Below are 15,642 nucleotides of genomic sequence, written 5' to 3' on the forward strand. Positions count from 1 at the left end.
GTTATGTGCTCTGAATCTGAACATTTCATGACATTGTAATCGTGAAATATGTCCGTGTATAAGACATGCCATGCATGCTGCATTGGCAACCCACAGGGTAACATGCGTTAGTAAAGTGGATGCATTGAACAGTCCGACCAAAAAGAGATTATAAAATGCATGTAATGTACAAATAACTCTCTGTGATACAGACTGATGGGAATTCAGTGAAAATAATTAAAACAAGTGAAATCCTTCAACACAGCACTTGTGGTGAAGCAAATGAGTACACTAATGTTAAAATATCCAATTTATGTTTTTTCAGTTGAAAAACAATTAAGAAGCGTACTTAATATTTGAAATGTAAAAATCTTGTTATTATTGTGATAAGCACCTTTATATATAACAGAAGGAATGAAATCGTTCGATACAGCGTGGCAGGGGACCGCAAAAGAATGATAGCATGAGAAGAACTTAGCTTTCAGCATTCGGCGATCGGTGCGAAATGCGATGGTGGGCGGAAGTGACGTCTTTCGTTCGTTCATACATGAGGGGCACGATTCTTCGTTTTTTTTCTGTTAAGCAATAAATTATATGGTTTTCACATATATAACACATTACTTTCACAAATTCGATACAGCGTGGCAGGGGACTGTAAAAGAATGATAGCATAAGAAGAACTTAGCTTTCAGCATTCGGCGATCGGTGCGAAATGCGATGGTGGGCGGAAGTGACGTCTTTCGTTCGTTCGTATATGGGGGGGGGAGCATTTCTTCGTTTTTTTCCGTCAAGCAATAAATTAAATGGTTTTCACATATATAACACATTAGTTTCACAAATTTCCATTGAAATACTCGGATATTTCCATCAATTGTCGCCATTTCCGTCGAGGTTACGCACTGCATCTACCGGACGGCCGTCATTGGCTGTCTTGAGGCACGTGGGGGGGGGGACGGGGGGACACCGGACCCACCGGAGACGTGGTAGACGACGCCGGGGACATTTCAAACTCGGTGCATTTGTATACAGCGTACGCGCTGTAATTAAACAATATTCTCTGCCCTCAGAACAAGAATGGGAAAGTAACCATTGATGAGATAAAAAAACATTTCGAAGATTTAAGTGATAAGTCCTGCCAAGATATGATGGATATTTGGGACAAAGATGGTGATCAAACTATAACGAAGCAAGGTGAGTCTATCAAACAGTGTATACGCATATACACACACATTATGTGCTGTTCAATTGTGTGATGTAACATGCTCAACAACTATTTCACAATCTTCACTCGACTGCAAAGCCGAATGGTGACGTGTAGGCAAAGATGCTCGATTTAAAATGGCATCGTTCACATACAGGCACAATCTTTGTTCTTTTTTGCAGAGTTCCTGAGCTGCTTCAAAAATAAATCACACGGACAGAAAAAATGAAAACCCTGAAGCAATGTGGATTCATTGATGCTTTTTGCGTTTCATTGGGGTTTTATGTTTCGTTTTGGTGAAAGAGACCTAAAAGGATATAAGCATTACCAATTCAAATAAAGTTCATTCGCATGTGACGACTCTGTCTCCTGTCTTTATTTGCTTCATTGATGTGAAATTACAATATTGAAATATTGGGTGAAACATCGTTCGAATCACATCCGATGCGATTCTGCACTTGGTTGATCTTCTTAAATGAAGGAGGTAGTTCACATGAAACATACAAACTACCTGCTCAGGTGAGTTTATAGTGCAGAAGCTGGTGTCCACACAACAACCACACTCAAATATAGCAAACAAAGAAACCTCCAACAAAACCAGATCATCTGATATCTGCAGTCCAGGTATGGATTTCTTATTTGATCAGCATGCCGGAGATAACTCATATATATATATATATACATATATATATATATATACATATATATATATATACATATACATATATATATATATATACATATATATATATATATATATATATATATATATATATATATATATATATATATATATATATATATATATACATACATACAGGGTGTCCCAAAAAAATATACAACTCCTCATCTGCAAAGAGGATGGTCCTAACATATATATTTTTTCAAGATATAGAAAGCTGAAAGGCTGAAGTTTATTGTACTAATGTCAAAATTGCCACCAAAATTTAAATTTTGGTATAGAATCGTCGTTTTCTTTTAGATCACATGTTCGACGTAGGCTCCACGTTGTCCGATCACTGCCTGCAAACGCGTTGTCATATTCTCCATCACTTTGGGAAACGTTTCCTGAGGAATGTTCTTGATTTCTCGGTGGATGTTTTCCTTCAGCTGATCAAGAGTCTGAGGCCTAGGGTTTCCATAGATCCTGTCCTTGAGATACCCCCACAAGAAGAAGTCTGGAGGAGTAAGGTCAGGGGAATACGGTGGCCACTCAACGTCTTCGTATATGGAGATAAAGCAGCCCTCAAAATGTTGGTTGAGAAAACGCCTTGTTTCCCTGGCTGTATGGGGCGGTGCCACATCCTGCTGGAACCACTGGGTTCTCATCTGGATTTGGTTGTTTCTCCTACGGGCCTGAGTACGTAGCTCAGGCAGATAGAATTCCTGAATCATTTCACGATAGTTCCTCTGGTTTCCCATGCAAGTGCGTCCCTGGTCATCGTCAAAGAAGTATGGACCAATTATCCCATACCAACCAACCGCCACTCACATGGTGACTTTGAGAACAGATCGAGGCACCAGTTCATTTGATGCATTACCAGGATTTTCAGTTCTCCAGTACCGAAAGTTTTGCTTGTTTACCTCCCCGGACAAGTCAGCATGGCATTTGTCCATCATGTGAAGTTTTTTGAGGAAGTCTGCATGTTTCTCCAACTTTCCTGAGAACCAATTTGCAAAGTCTAGTCGTTTGCGTTTCTGTTGATCAGTAAGCACCGTTTCTGTTTGAATTTTGTATGGAAAGGCATGAATGTCTTGGCGAAGGATCCTCTGAACGGTGCTTTTATGAATTAAATATTTGTCTCGGCAGAAAGTTGTCAAATCGATTTTTTTGGACTCTGAACGACCGCCTGTCTCACCATTTCCACATTTTATTCACTACGACCTGTCCTCTACCGACCACGGTGACCCTTGTGAAGGTCACAGATGGTTCCCACATTGGTAAACTTTGTGATGGTGCACTTTATTGTCCAAAAGTTTGGTGCATGGCGCAAGTGGATTCCGAAATGTCTCGAGTAAAGACGTTGCACCTGTATGACATTTTTCGTCTGGTGCCAAAGTTCACCAATTTTCATTTGTTGTTGAATGGTCAGTTTTGGCATTTTTCTAGTGCTTGCTTGGTATCAAAATAATCTTCAGGGTCTCTGCAACAAGAAATGAAGCATTAGTGACAAAATTACTGCTTTTTAAGGATGAAACGAAGCATTTTAAAAGTTGTATATTTTTTTGGGACACCCTATATATGTATATGACCAAACACTCTCTTTTTCCAAGTTATTGTGTTTTCCACAATTGGCTGGTCAGGTCGGGATTTATATCCTGCTATTGGTAACCATGTAATCTGGTACTACCTGCTCATGGTCGGGTGGTCGGCGACTAAACCGGCTCCCCCACCAGGCTTACCTGGTGAGGTGGGTAAGTGGACACCCCGCAGGACTAAAAAATAAGACCTGTCAAAGGGTGGTAAGACCCAACGTGAGGCAAAACCGGCCATCCACTGCAAACAAATCTCGCGGTATCTATTGGGTGCTGCAAAAAGGCTTTGTGGAGAGCCCAGACAGAGAGCGTTCGTGCAGCAGTTACTTGCACGACGGTCATCCACTGCAGCTGAAACGTTCCCTGGTCGTCTCGCTATGCTTGCCACCAGACAGGGATTTCGAAGCTGAGTGAGTGTGGTAGGACGTGCGCAACCCTACACCACTTTAATCAATACACTGCGCAGGAATTGGTTCTCTGTTTGCATGAATGTAACGCAACAAGAATACGGACAGAACGAAATTGATGTGATTGAAACAGATGTCGAATTCAACCGGAAAAAGTCCTACGGCAATGGGGGCATGGTGAAGCGTCAGGCAATGGATATCGTCCAAGTCGTAATCACAACCCCATACGTTGGTGGTCTGGGATATTGGTCGTTCTGCTTACCATGGAGCAATAAGGCAGCACCTCAGGCGACAGATCAGCCCTATTTAGTGAGGACACTGCTCTCCCCAATCCGGGGACAGGACTAGAAAAGGTGTCCCAAAAATTGTTTGTTCCATTGAACCCGGTTGGCAAACCGCGGCTGACGGGTTATCTCTTATTGCGGTCGAAATACAAGGAAAATAGAAACTAAATGGAAAATTATGACTTTTGCAGCTTGGAATATTCGAACGCTCCAAAGCGAACGAACTGTGGAACGGAGAACTGCTATTATCGGAATGGAACTTGATAGATATGGTATCGATATTGCAGCACTGAGTGAAACCCGACTTGCAGACACTGGTCAAATCTGTGAAAATACATCCGGTTATGCTTTTTACTGGAGCGGTTTGCCATCAACAGAAAAACGGATGCACGGGGTCGCTTTTGCCATAAGATCTACGATTGTGAAGAACCTGTCAAGCGTACCGGAAGCAATAAGTAAGCAGTTGATGTCCGTTAGACTCCCAATCAGCAAAAACAGAAGTGCAACTATCATCAGTGCGTATGCCCCCACCATGACAAATGATGATGTCATGAAGGAAGCTTTTTATAATCAGCTCTATGAATTGCTACGTCAAATCCCAAAGGATGACAAAATTGTCCTCCTTGGTGATTTCAACGCTCGGGTTGGAACAAACCACGCAGCATGGCCTGAAATACTTGGAAAACAAAGCACCTACCAATGGTCGTCGGCCTGGTCCCAGTCACACGTGGGGACTCGTGGTTCATGGCGGAGCTCAGGTGGTGAATGGTCGAGGTCCACAGAACTCCCCTCCGTGTAACAGCCACCATGATGAACGTGACCACTCCAGAACTCTAGTACCTCTTCTCAGAACGTGCTCGGGGATCTTTATCTGCCTCCCTCGTGAAACACACACAGCTCTCGCACTGCTCTGCTCTCAGACATCACCAGCGCCAACGACAACCCTCCGAGTCTCCGAGATATATATCTCCTCCCACACGAGGAGGGGCCTTGGCGAGAATCATCTCACTGTCCGTCTCTCATTAGCCCACGGCCGCACCCCACCAGGGCGGAGCCGTGGCCCCTGTTCGTAGACCCCACATTCTCCACGTGGCTCCGCTCTCGAAGAATAACAGTATCCATGTTGCGTTGGTGCAAGAGTTAAAACGTTTGTGGAAGGAGCGTTGGTGGGAGCGGCAAGGAACGGCTACAAGACCCTGCCCTGACAAGTCAGAGTGCTTGTAGACAGCGGGGGGGGGGGGGGGGTAGTGCATCGTGATGGGGGATGGATCATTCGATGGCTCGTTGGATATAATAACCTAACTAAAGACGTCACAGCATATTTTCGAGCCTCCCACTAAAGAAAAGCATGGGGTCCTGACGACACACGTACTTACCGACAGAACTAACTTTGGGACCTGAATGTTGAGTGCGCATGGTTTCCAAATTCATACTAATATATACATAATATATATATATATATATATATATATATATATATATATATATATATATATATATATATACATAATATCCATATATATATATATATATATATATATATATATATATATATATATACATATACATATATGTGTATATTGTTGTGGACCCGGAGTCAGGCGAGATGACCACGGGGGGAGGGGGGAGGTGGGAAGCTACCTCGGGTTCCCACCAGACTCTCCGGAATCGCAGGCCGTCACATACGGATAACTCCGTGATGCAGCGGGTTGCTAATCGACGGTGAACGCCAATAGCTCAACCACATGACTTAGGATCCACCATCTAATAGAAACCGGTTCCCTAAAATGGTCACGTGATTTAATTACCGGGGGACACGCCCTCATTATGCCTTGTTCAAACCGGATCACCTTACCGGATCAGATGCAGCTGAGCATAACTGCCAAGGAACTTACCCGCGATAAGAACGGATCATTGGGAGATAACGTCCCAGCTTGGCTAGGATACTGAGCATGCTGGACCAATGAAGGAAAAGATGAAAATGAGCTGGGAACATTTCTATACAAGCATTCACTTACAATCAAGGGAGGAAAGGTAAGTGGCACAGTAAATGAGGTTTATTGTTATGTACAGCAGGGATAGCAAGGAATTTGAGGGGTGCGACAAAAAGCAAGCAACTTACGAAAGCAGACATAGTGCAGACTTATTCAGATATAACTTCTACACTCTTAACTTAAGCTAGGACAGGTGCCATTACACACACACACACACACACACACACACACACACACACACACACACACACACACACACACACACACACACACACACACACGGTGAAGATGAGATAATCAGAAGAAAGGAGAGCAGATGAGGGCCAACGGCCTCACAATACCTTCCGCGGTCAGCCAATCGCGCTACCCAATATGCTTTGGGGGACGCTCTGCTGAACGAGCCCACCTTGAGAGTTGGCGTGTTGTCTCCTGCTAATCACTTGTGCCGGGGCTCGTGGAAGCACGTGCTCCGGACTGGTCCAGAAAGTTGGTGGAGCAGGCAGGCAAATCAGGCAGAGTGGGCGGAGTCAACAGACGAGGAAGGTGGGCAGAGTGGGCAGATGGCAGGCGAGGCAGGTGGAGTCAGCAGACGAGGCAAAGTTCGAGTATGGGCGGAGGGCAGGCAAGGCAGGTGGAGTGAGCAGGCGAGGCAAAGGTTGAGTGAGTGAGTGCGGCTTCACGATGCACCTTTTATAAGCCCCGTGTTGTAGGGTGTGGTGACGACCTGAAGCAATGTTTTGTCATCCGAATTGTGCGCTCCTATTGGAGCACACAATTGGGTTGGGTCTCATACTCCTATTGGGCCCCGGTCCCACCCTACCAGGCTCCTACGGCCGGAAGTGGTCCCATTCATACATCCAGCGCGACATGGCCAAGCTGCGGAATCGCCTTGCACCGAACACTGCAACATGAATCGCCTTGCACCGAACTCCCAGACAATGCTCCAGCGACTGGTCGAGGGTTGCGCCGGTCCCGCCTGCCCGTTCGGGCACCCCCCGGCGAGCTGCGGTTGGCGCTTGTCAACACGCTTGTACCGTCCACATGCCATGCGACCCAAGCAGTCTAGGCTGTGCAGCTCGCTTCTGCTTGGTGGTGATTGCACCGAGGCAGAGGTGTGAGGAGGCACGGTATGACCTCTGCCGTTTGCGGGAGATATTGGTGTCCAAGGTGGCGAGTGAAAGTCGATGGTGAGACACTGTTGTAAATCAGCACGCAGACCCGAATTAAGAGGTGCGCCATGTGTGTCCCGTACAGTGCGGTGGTGATTATCACAGGACTGCTCGTGTGTCAATTATCATACATTTGCGCCTGCTTTTGCTTTTTATCATGGATTGAAGGAAAGGGTTGGATGTAAATCAGGATAGAAAACAAGACAGATGTAATTATTAGATGCAGATTCAAATGAAAGGGAGTGCCACGTGCGTTCCGTACAGTCTAGTGGTGGAGAGTTTCTCATAGTTGTGATTTTCACAGGCGGCTGCCTGGGTGCACTGCCTGCTTTGATTTGTTTCATGGGAAAATGAAAAGGGTTGAAATAACAACATATAAGGTCAAGGTCAAGTGAGGTCAAGGCAAATAAAGGCATGGGCAAGGCATGGCAAGTGGAATCAAAGCAAAGGCATGGCAAATGCAGACCAGGTAAGGTGCAATATGTCGGAATACGAAGCTGGCTGGGCTCGGTGTGGTCTCGTGTAATTGTGGTGGGAGTATGGTGGCATTGGCCGGTCCGAAGACGGGTTCAGTCCTACCCTATGGTCTCCCCACATCCTGTTGTCTATGCCTGTCCTTGTCCATACACACCCCCTTACGGTTGTAACAAAGTAATTAGATTTAGATTATTTATTGATTTATTTTAAATATACGAGGTGTGTTCAAAAATTATCCAACCTTAATTTTTCGTGCGTAAACAAATGAAGCTAGGGAGGCGTGGTTTGGTGCACGTATGTAGGCGATCCTAATCCGTATGCGTGAATATTTTCCCGCCTGCAGAAGCTGTCAGTCGCCGACAGACCGCCGATGAGTGTGGAAGTGGAAGTGAGCGCTGTCGGATTTTCGTTTTTGACAAAATGACGGATCACTGTGGTCTCGTCGCCAGTGATCACTGTGTTGAAGAAGTTGGGATCGCTGTTCACAGTCTCCAGCATGTCCTGTGCGATCTCCAAACAGAGTTCCTTCTGCTCGATCGTCAGCAGCTTTGGCACGAACTTCGCTGAGATTCTCCTTAAGCCCAAATCCTCAGTCACAATGGAATGAACGGATCCAATGCTGACGCCCGCCTCGTCTGCAAGTTCTCTGATCGTGATTCGACGATCCTGCATCAGCACTTGGTCAATGACGATCTCATTTCGGAATGTTGAGGGCCTACCAGAACGTGCTTCAATTTCCACTGATGTGCGACCATCTTTGAAGCGGTTGTACCACTCTTTTATCTGTGTGGTGCCCATTGCTTCATTCCCGAAGGCCTGTTGAATGTTGCGGATCGTTTCCACTTGGGAATCGCCAAGCTTTACACAAAATTTGATGCAGTAGCGTTGTTCAAATTTTCTGTCATTTTGTCAAAAACGAAAATCTGACAGCGCTCACTTACACTTCCTCACTCATTGGCGGTCTGTCGGCGACTGACAGCTTCTGCAGGTGGGAAAATATCCACGCATACGGATTAGGATCGCCTACATACGTGCACTAAACCACGCCTCCCTAGCTTCATTTGTTTACGCACGAAAAATTAAGGTTGGATAATTTTTGAACACACCTCGTATGTGCCTGAACCCTCTTATTGTCTTTGTTCAGCTAACCTGTACTAATCGTCTATTCCCAATCCCAAAGATCCACTCGCAATGGAGTCAAACCACTCGCTCAGAGTGATGGAGCACGGACGACTTGCTCAGGGTGATGGAGTACGAACTGCTCATTCAGGGCGATGGAACTCAAAACACTCACTCAGGGCGATGGAACTCAAAACACTCACTCAGGGCGATGGAACTCAAAACACTCACTCAGGGCGATGGAACTCAAAACACTCACTCAGGGTGATGGAGCACGAAACACTCGCTCAGGGCGAACACAAAACACTCACTCTTAGTATTTAAACCCCTTGTGTTCGTGTAGAATATATATTAAACTCTTTTCCTGTCATTCTCTTTTCCTACCTGCTTCTTCAATTTTTTTGCCTGCAGAGTCAAGGCTCGTGGAAGAGCTCGACCTTTGAATGGATCAGGACGAGGAAGGGACACCAAGATTAGGGATGAAGGACAAAATAGTAGGAGACTTCGACAAACAATGGGTGTGGGGAAGAATATGGAGTAGAGGAGGCTGGACAAGGAAAAAACAACCATCAGGAAGGAAAAACTACAAATTTGGAAGGAGGTGGGTTTGGCGGTTGGGGTGAGTGGTGGTTCATGGGGGTGAAAAAAATAATGGTTTTGAACGGGACATGTTCCCGGGAGATTTGAGATGTTCCTGGAAGTGCTTCACAGTCGAGCTTAGGATACATGTCAATGCGACTTTTGGCTGCTTTAGAAGTTAACATTGATGTTTCCAAACACTAATTCTTGGGGAAAATGCATCTTTTTTTGGTTTGTGCCATGTGGCAAACTAAAGAAAAGAAGGGACATTCATTCCATGGCTTGCAGAAAATGCCAAACGATATAGTGGGGTGGATAAGCCAAAAATTGTGCACTTTGGGTTAAAAGCATAAAACATGGTACATTTATGTAGTTGCCCCTACTGGTGGTCATATAGCAGCTTAGCTGCCAGGGTAGCTATCATTTCTTGAAGCGCGATTGTGTCGCTGATGCAGTGCCCCTCTACCAGTACACACACACACACACACACACACACACACACACACACACACACACACACACACACTGGAACTGGTACTCATTTTGCTGACCTCCGAAGGATGACAGGCTGAGTCAACCACCCCCTGGTGTATTAATTCAGTGGCTGACGGGGCTTGAACTCAGGACCCTATGATCCCAAGCCACCACCCTAACCACTGAGCCAACATCAGGCTAGTTGCCCCTACTGATTATTTTTGGATGTGGATCCAGGTCAGCAGTACCCCCTGGTGGCTGTTGTTGAAGATTTTTCAAAATGGCTGTCCATTTCATATGTACGTCCATATGTTTTGAACTATACTTCCTAGAATCAACATCTTGGTCTCTAAATGTATAGATTTGAGGTCAGTAATGTCATTCCAAACAATAAAACTTACAATCTATGCATTGCTTTGTAAATAACACACTGTTTTGGTTTTGCAGCTTAGTGTTTTCTAATTTTTTTTTTCTTTCAGGTAATGAAAAGTAAAGATCAAGTCGAAGAGTAGAGATGTAGAAATACAAGATTGTAGATATTGAGGTGCCAAGCTCCTCCAAGGAGACCAACAATCCAACTGACTGGAAGTTATGTATACTTTACCAGAAAGAATCTTCAGAGCCATTGCAGTGTCCTGCAAAATCTACAAGAAAGGATGTTGGTGCTGGGTACAAATATGTTCCTGAAAATCTTCTGAAATTTAAGGAACTTGATGCCATCCCTGATGGTGTGAATAGACAACACTTAAATATATGCACAAACTTAGCAGACAGATTACAGAAAATAGTGCAGCATGGCATAAGTCGTGCAAAAATAAAGTTATGAATAAAAAGTTTCAGAGAGCATACAAGAGAAAAACTGTGGAATCACCAGAGCAAAGTCCTGTGAAAACAAGAAGATCCTGTTCAGAGAATCAACAACCAGATCTGTGCATCTTCTGCAACAATCCTGCTGCACATGATGGCCTTCATAAGGCTGCCTCATTTGACATTAAATTCAAAGTAAGGAAGTATGCTACAGAACTTTCTGATAGTCAGCTGATGGCAAAAGTAGCTGCTGGGGATTTGATGGCCATTGATGCTCAATACCATACATATGTCAGTTCAAACTAACTTTGCCCAGGAAGGAAAATATCCTGTGGATGTATTTGAAGAGCTGGGAAACCCATTCAAGGAAGACAGTGGTGATCTGCTAACAGTGGATACCAAGATCATTATGGACTCCAATATCCACAGGACAGTCGAAAATGTATTCAAACTGGGAAAAATGCAATATGAGCAATCAATGAAGAAGAACAAACTCCAGTTGTTTTCAACAAAAAAACAGACTTCAGAAACAGAAGTCTGTGGTGGCAACCATGAAGGAAGACTGCACATTGTTTTCCAGATTACATATTGCATGCCAAACCAGAGAAGGAAATCTTGAAGACTTCAAGCATGAAAATCAGCCATGGCCCCCAGCACTTGCCGAGACTGGTAGCATGAGATCTGGCAACAAAGCAGATGGACTTATAGTACTTGAATCTTTAGCAGAACCACCAGAATCAATCCCACAAGTGACTGCACTAGTTTTGGATGGTGCAGTCAGAGTTCAAATGTTGTCACCAGGAACCTCCCAGACTTTTGATGATTACACCAAGACTGTGTTCCTGCCATATATCCAACATTACCTTAATCTTGTGCACAGACTTGATATTGTGTGGGATGTTTACAACCCAAACAGCCTGAAGAGAGCAACAAAAGAGAAGAGGGGAAAGGGAGTAAGGAGGAGAATTGATCTTTCATCAAAGGTGCCAACTAAATGGCAAAGCTTTCTTCGTGTCAGTGAGAACAAAACAAAGCTCTTTCACATGCTGGAAAAAGAGATTACAAGCACTGATTTCCAAGGCAAAAAAGTTTACAGCACTTATGATGATCAAGTACTTTCATCACCAGTGAGAGATGACAAAAATCTCATTGAACATTTCTCACATGAGGAAGCAAACACGAGGATAGCATTGCATCTTCTGGATGTTGCACATGAAGGACAGAAAAGTATCATGGTCAGAACATCAGATACAGATGTGGTGGTGCTCATTGTGTCAAACCTGCATAATGTTCCAGCAAATGAAATATGGATATCATTTGGTACAGGGAAGCATCACAGATACATTGCATCACATGAAATTGCTGCTGGATTGGGTCCATCAAAAGGTCCAGCAGTAGCAAAGTTTCATTCATTTACTGGTAGTGACACCACCTCATTCTTTGCAGGGATCGGTAAACGCAGAGCATGGGATGCATGAACTGTATTTCCAGATGTCACTGATGCATTCCTGCAACTGGCAGATGCCCCTTCAAGTATCCCTGACAACATACTTGATTTGCTGGAGAAATATGTTGCTCTTATGTATGACAGGACATGTGGATTGTCCAAGGTAAATGAGGCCAGGCTGTATTTCTTTGCAAGAAAATCTAGAGCTTTGGAGAATATTTCACCAACACAAGCAGCTCTCCAACAGCATGTGCTTAGACCAGTCTACCAAGGAGGACATGTATGGGGACAAGTGCTGCAAAAGGAGCCCAGGCTTCCAAGTCCTGCAGACTGGGGCTGGACTGAAAAGGATGGCTCATGGAAACTAAAGTGGATAACTATTGGACAAGCTCAAGACGCATGCTATGAGCTGTTACATTGCAACTGCAAAAAAGCATGTAAGGGTCTGTGCAAGTGTTACAAGGCCGGTCTCCATTGCACAGCTCTCTGCTACTGTGAAGGCAGCTGTTTCCAAGACTAACTACATGTGCATACTAAAGCATATATGCTAATTGATTTTTGAATTTATGATGTATACATAAATGTTAAGCCTTATTTCATTGAGCAAGTAGTTAAATTAACATCAGTTCTGGTACTATGATCTACAATATAATAGTTCTAAAAATTAGCCTGATGAGTCCTTTAGTTGGGACGAAATGCCTAATTAAAATTAAAATTTAAATAAATACTTAATCTACTTTTTTGTTATCTTGTGTTATTGCTGACTTTAAATCCATATACAGTACTTCGTTCCCAAAATCATGCTAATATGATGTACAGCTCAAAAGATATGGGCGTTGACATGAACTGGGCAGCCATTTTGAAAAACCTTCAGCAACAGCCACCAGGGGGCACTGCTGACTTTGATCCACATTGAAAAATAATTAGTAGGGGCAACTGCATATATGTACGAAGTTTCATGCTTTTAACCCAAAGTGCACATTTCTGCCCCAAATCCCTCCTGAACCATCTCACTAATAGAAAATAAGGCACATTCAAAAAAATCTCGTGTGCATGCTGTGCTACCTTTGTGTTCTCAGGAGGAACCAAGTAATGCTCTAGAAAAATTCTCAGGAGGACCCAAGTAAACCAAGTAATGAAACAGAAGACCAAGAAGGAACCTGAAGAAGTAAAGAGCAAAGATGGAGGAGTCATCAGGAGGAACCTGGATAGGATTCGGGTTTCAGCCGCTATGCTGCAAACCCATCCAGGCCCAACTAAGTGAGCCTTACAGAAAAATTTCTGCAAGAATTCACTTCTCCTTAGAGAGATATATAATGATCCAACAAGGGAGTCAGTATTAGTGTCAGGACAATTAACTGTGACGAACAACATTTAGAGTGGAGGTTGGTTTCCACCATTCTTCTGCACCAAGTCACTTCCTTTTTGTGATGATGATTGACATATTGAGTGACAACATCAGACAGACAACTGTGGGAGCTCGAGTTGGTAGATGACTTAATTATAATAGCAGAGGCAGGGATTGAGGATTAATGCTGACATTGACACTGCCCTTTCCTCCACCAAAGCTGAATTCTTGAAGAACTTGGGACGTCACTGATGTGATTGGTTGGCTTCTCTTTTCACTAATATCCACGCAACTGGAGTGATACCATCATCCTTGAGTCATTGCAATCATTAAGCCAGGGAAACCTGCTGCTGACCTATCTAGCTATCAGCCTATATCCCTGCTCCTATGTAAGTAACTATCAGCCCATATCTCTGCTATGTATGACATAGAAGTTGGTTGAGCATGCACTTCTGGTCAGGCTTTCTTCACTGGTGGAGCCCAACCTTCTCAAGGAACAAGCTGGCTTCAGACCTGGAAGGAGCTGTGTGGAACAAGTACTTGCAATTACCACTCACATTGAGGCTGGCTACCAACAAGCGCTCAAGACAAGCGTTACACTAATGTATGGTATGGTATGGCAAAATGGGCTTCTGCTGAAAGCTGCCACAATGTCTTATTTCTTCTATGCTTAGAAATTGATGATATAATGTTTCACAGCAAACAAGCTCCATAAGGACTCTGGATGATGGTGTTCCCCAAGAATCTGTCTTAGTTCCAATCCTATTTAATATATTATGTATGTGAGCAACATGTGTGGTACTCCCTCCCAGAAAGTTTGCCTTCACAGATAGTACAGTCAAAATGTCGGATGACCTCCGACAAATTGCAACAAAAGCAAACTCAACAGATTTTGATTCCTGGATATGTCCTCAGTGAGAGAAAAAAGTCCTAAGGGATCCTCAGGGGGGAAAGTCCTGAAATCATGGAAATCCAATATGGCCACCACCTGGCTTTGGGGAAAATGAGAAAATTGTAAAGATTGATATTTTTAGAGTAAATATATGTTTTTCTGCATTCTAATTATTTCTAGTTTTGGTCAGTATATTGATATACAAGAATAATTATAAAAAAGTGAAATGTATCGAGTGTAAAATAAAAAAATTAAACCTTTTTTGTCCAAAAATGTCAATTTTTTGTCCCCAAAAATATATATATTTACCTGATACTGATTTTGGCTCCTGGACCAAAAAAAAAAAAAGAAATGTTGAAGACACAAGATGAAATCAAGTCTATGACAATACAATATAATTATTTAAATCATTGAAACATGACAACATTCACAATTCCACTCGGGGCAATCACATCTGCCTGAAGAAGGTTTCGAAATGAAAATGAAAATTCGCATTAAACTCAGAAACTACATCCATTATAAACTTACTATACATGTTGAGAAAAATCAAGCGTATTAAAGTTAGAACTCGACAATGTCGTCGTCATCATCCTCATAATTGTCACATGAAGTGTTTGTGCAGCCAGAGCCCCTGCAGTTTCCATAAGCTGGAGTGCACTCAATGTTGTGCTTCTTGCATGTGCATCTCATGGTGCTACATTCAGCCTGGCAGTTTCACCTAATGACACGTAACATCTTTTCAGGAGCTGGAGCTATTGATGTCTGAAGTGGCATAAAACCCTCGTCACACTTCTGCCAACCCCAGTCTGTCGGAAGAAGTTCATCTGCACATCCCTTCCATTCTTGGACTTGCAGATACACGTGCAGGCTCTGATACTTTGCTGCTTCTGATGTTGGTGGTAGCATCTGTGGTTGCACGTGAGAGGAGCTCCAAGCCACCTTGTCCCAGTACCGCTTATACTGGAGGGTGTCCAGGGTGTCAGTTGACTTTCCGTTGTAGATTATCACCAATGTTTTTTCTCCTGCATCTGCCACATCACATACGGAAGCTGGATATGTATCAAAAACCTTGACCTGCTCACGGAATGTGTTGTTTGCTTTGAACTTTTTGAGAGAAGCTCCCTTTCCAATCCCATGAAGACGAGATGTCGTGTCGCACCCAAGAACTGCATGTAGAAACAGTATGTGCTTGCATATGTCTGTACCAAT

General features: G+C 43.7%; 1 protein-coding gene and 1 long non-coding RNA gene across 6 annotated transcripts in view; one reads left to right on the forward strand and one right to left on the reverse strand.

Moving 5' to 3' along the window:
* Positions 1-15,642, reverse strand: part of LOC147027994 (testis-specific expressed protein 55-like) — a 79,666-nt gene that overhangs the window by 45,791 nt on the left and 18,233 nt on the right. Inside the window, exon 1 of one of the 3 annotated variants that reach the window (XM_085877906.1) lies at positions 4,825-5,521. The exons of 1 other annotated variant lie outside the window; for it this stretch is intronic. In XM_085877906.1, coding sequence (XP_085734032.1) covers positions 4,825-4,936 — 112 coding nt within the window. In that variant the 5' untranslated portion in view covers positions 4,937-5,521. Of the gene's footprint in view, positions 1-4,824; positions 5,522-15,642 lie in introns of those variants that run through there. One more of the 3 variants, XM_085877907.1, reaches the window with a different exon arrangement.
* The window catches only part of LOC147027995 (uncharacterized), a 30,980-nt gene that overhangs the window by 6,296 nt on the left and 9,042 nt on the right, over positions 1-15,642 (forward strand). The window contains exons 3-4 of one of the 3 annotated variants that reach the window (XR_015057370.1): positions 1,047-1,170; positions 1,363-1,537. The exons of 1 other annotated variant lie outside the window; for it this stretch is intronic. This is a non-coding gene — a long non-coding RNA (uncharacterized LOC147027995). Of the gene's footprint in view, positions 1-1,046; positions 1,171-1,362; positions 1,538-15,642 lie in introns of those variants that run through there. One more of the 3 variants, XR_015057372.1, reaches the window with a different exon arrangement.

Source organism: Eptatretus burgeri, chromosome 4 (genome assembly GCF_056783735.1).
Source record: "Eptatretus burgeri isolate ZD-2024b chromosome 4, Ebu_testis_v1, whole genome shotgun sequence".
Lineage (NCBI taxonomy): Eukaryota > Metazoa > Chordata > Myxini > Myxiniformes > Myxinidae > Eptatretus > Eptatretus burgeri.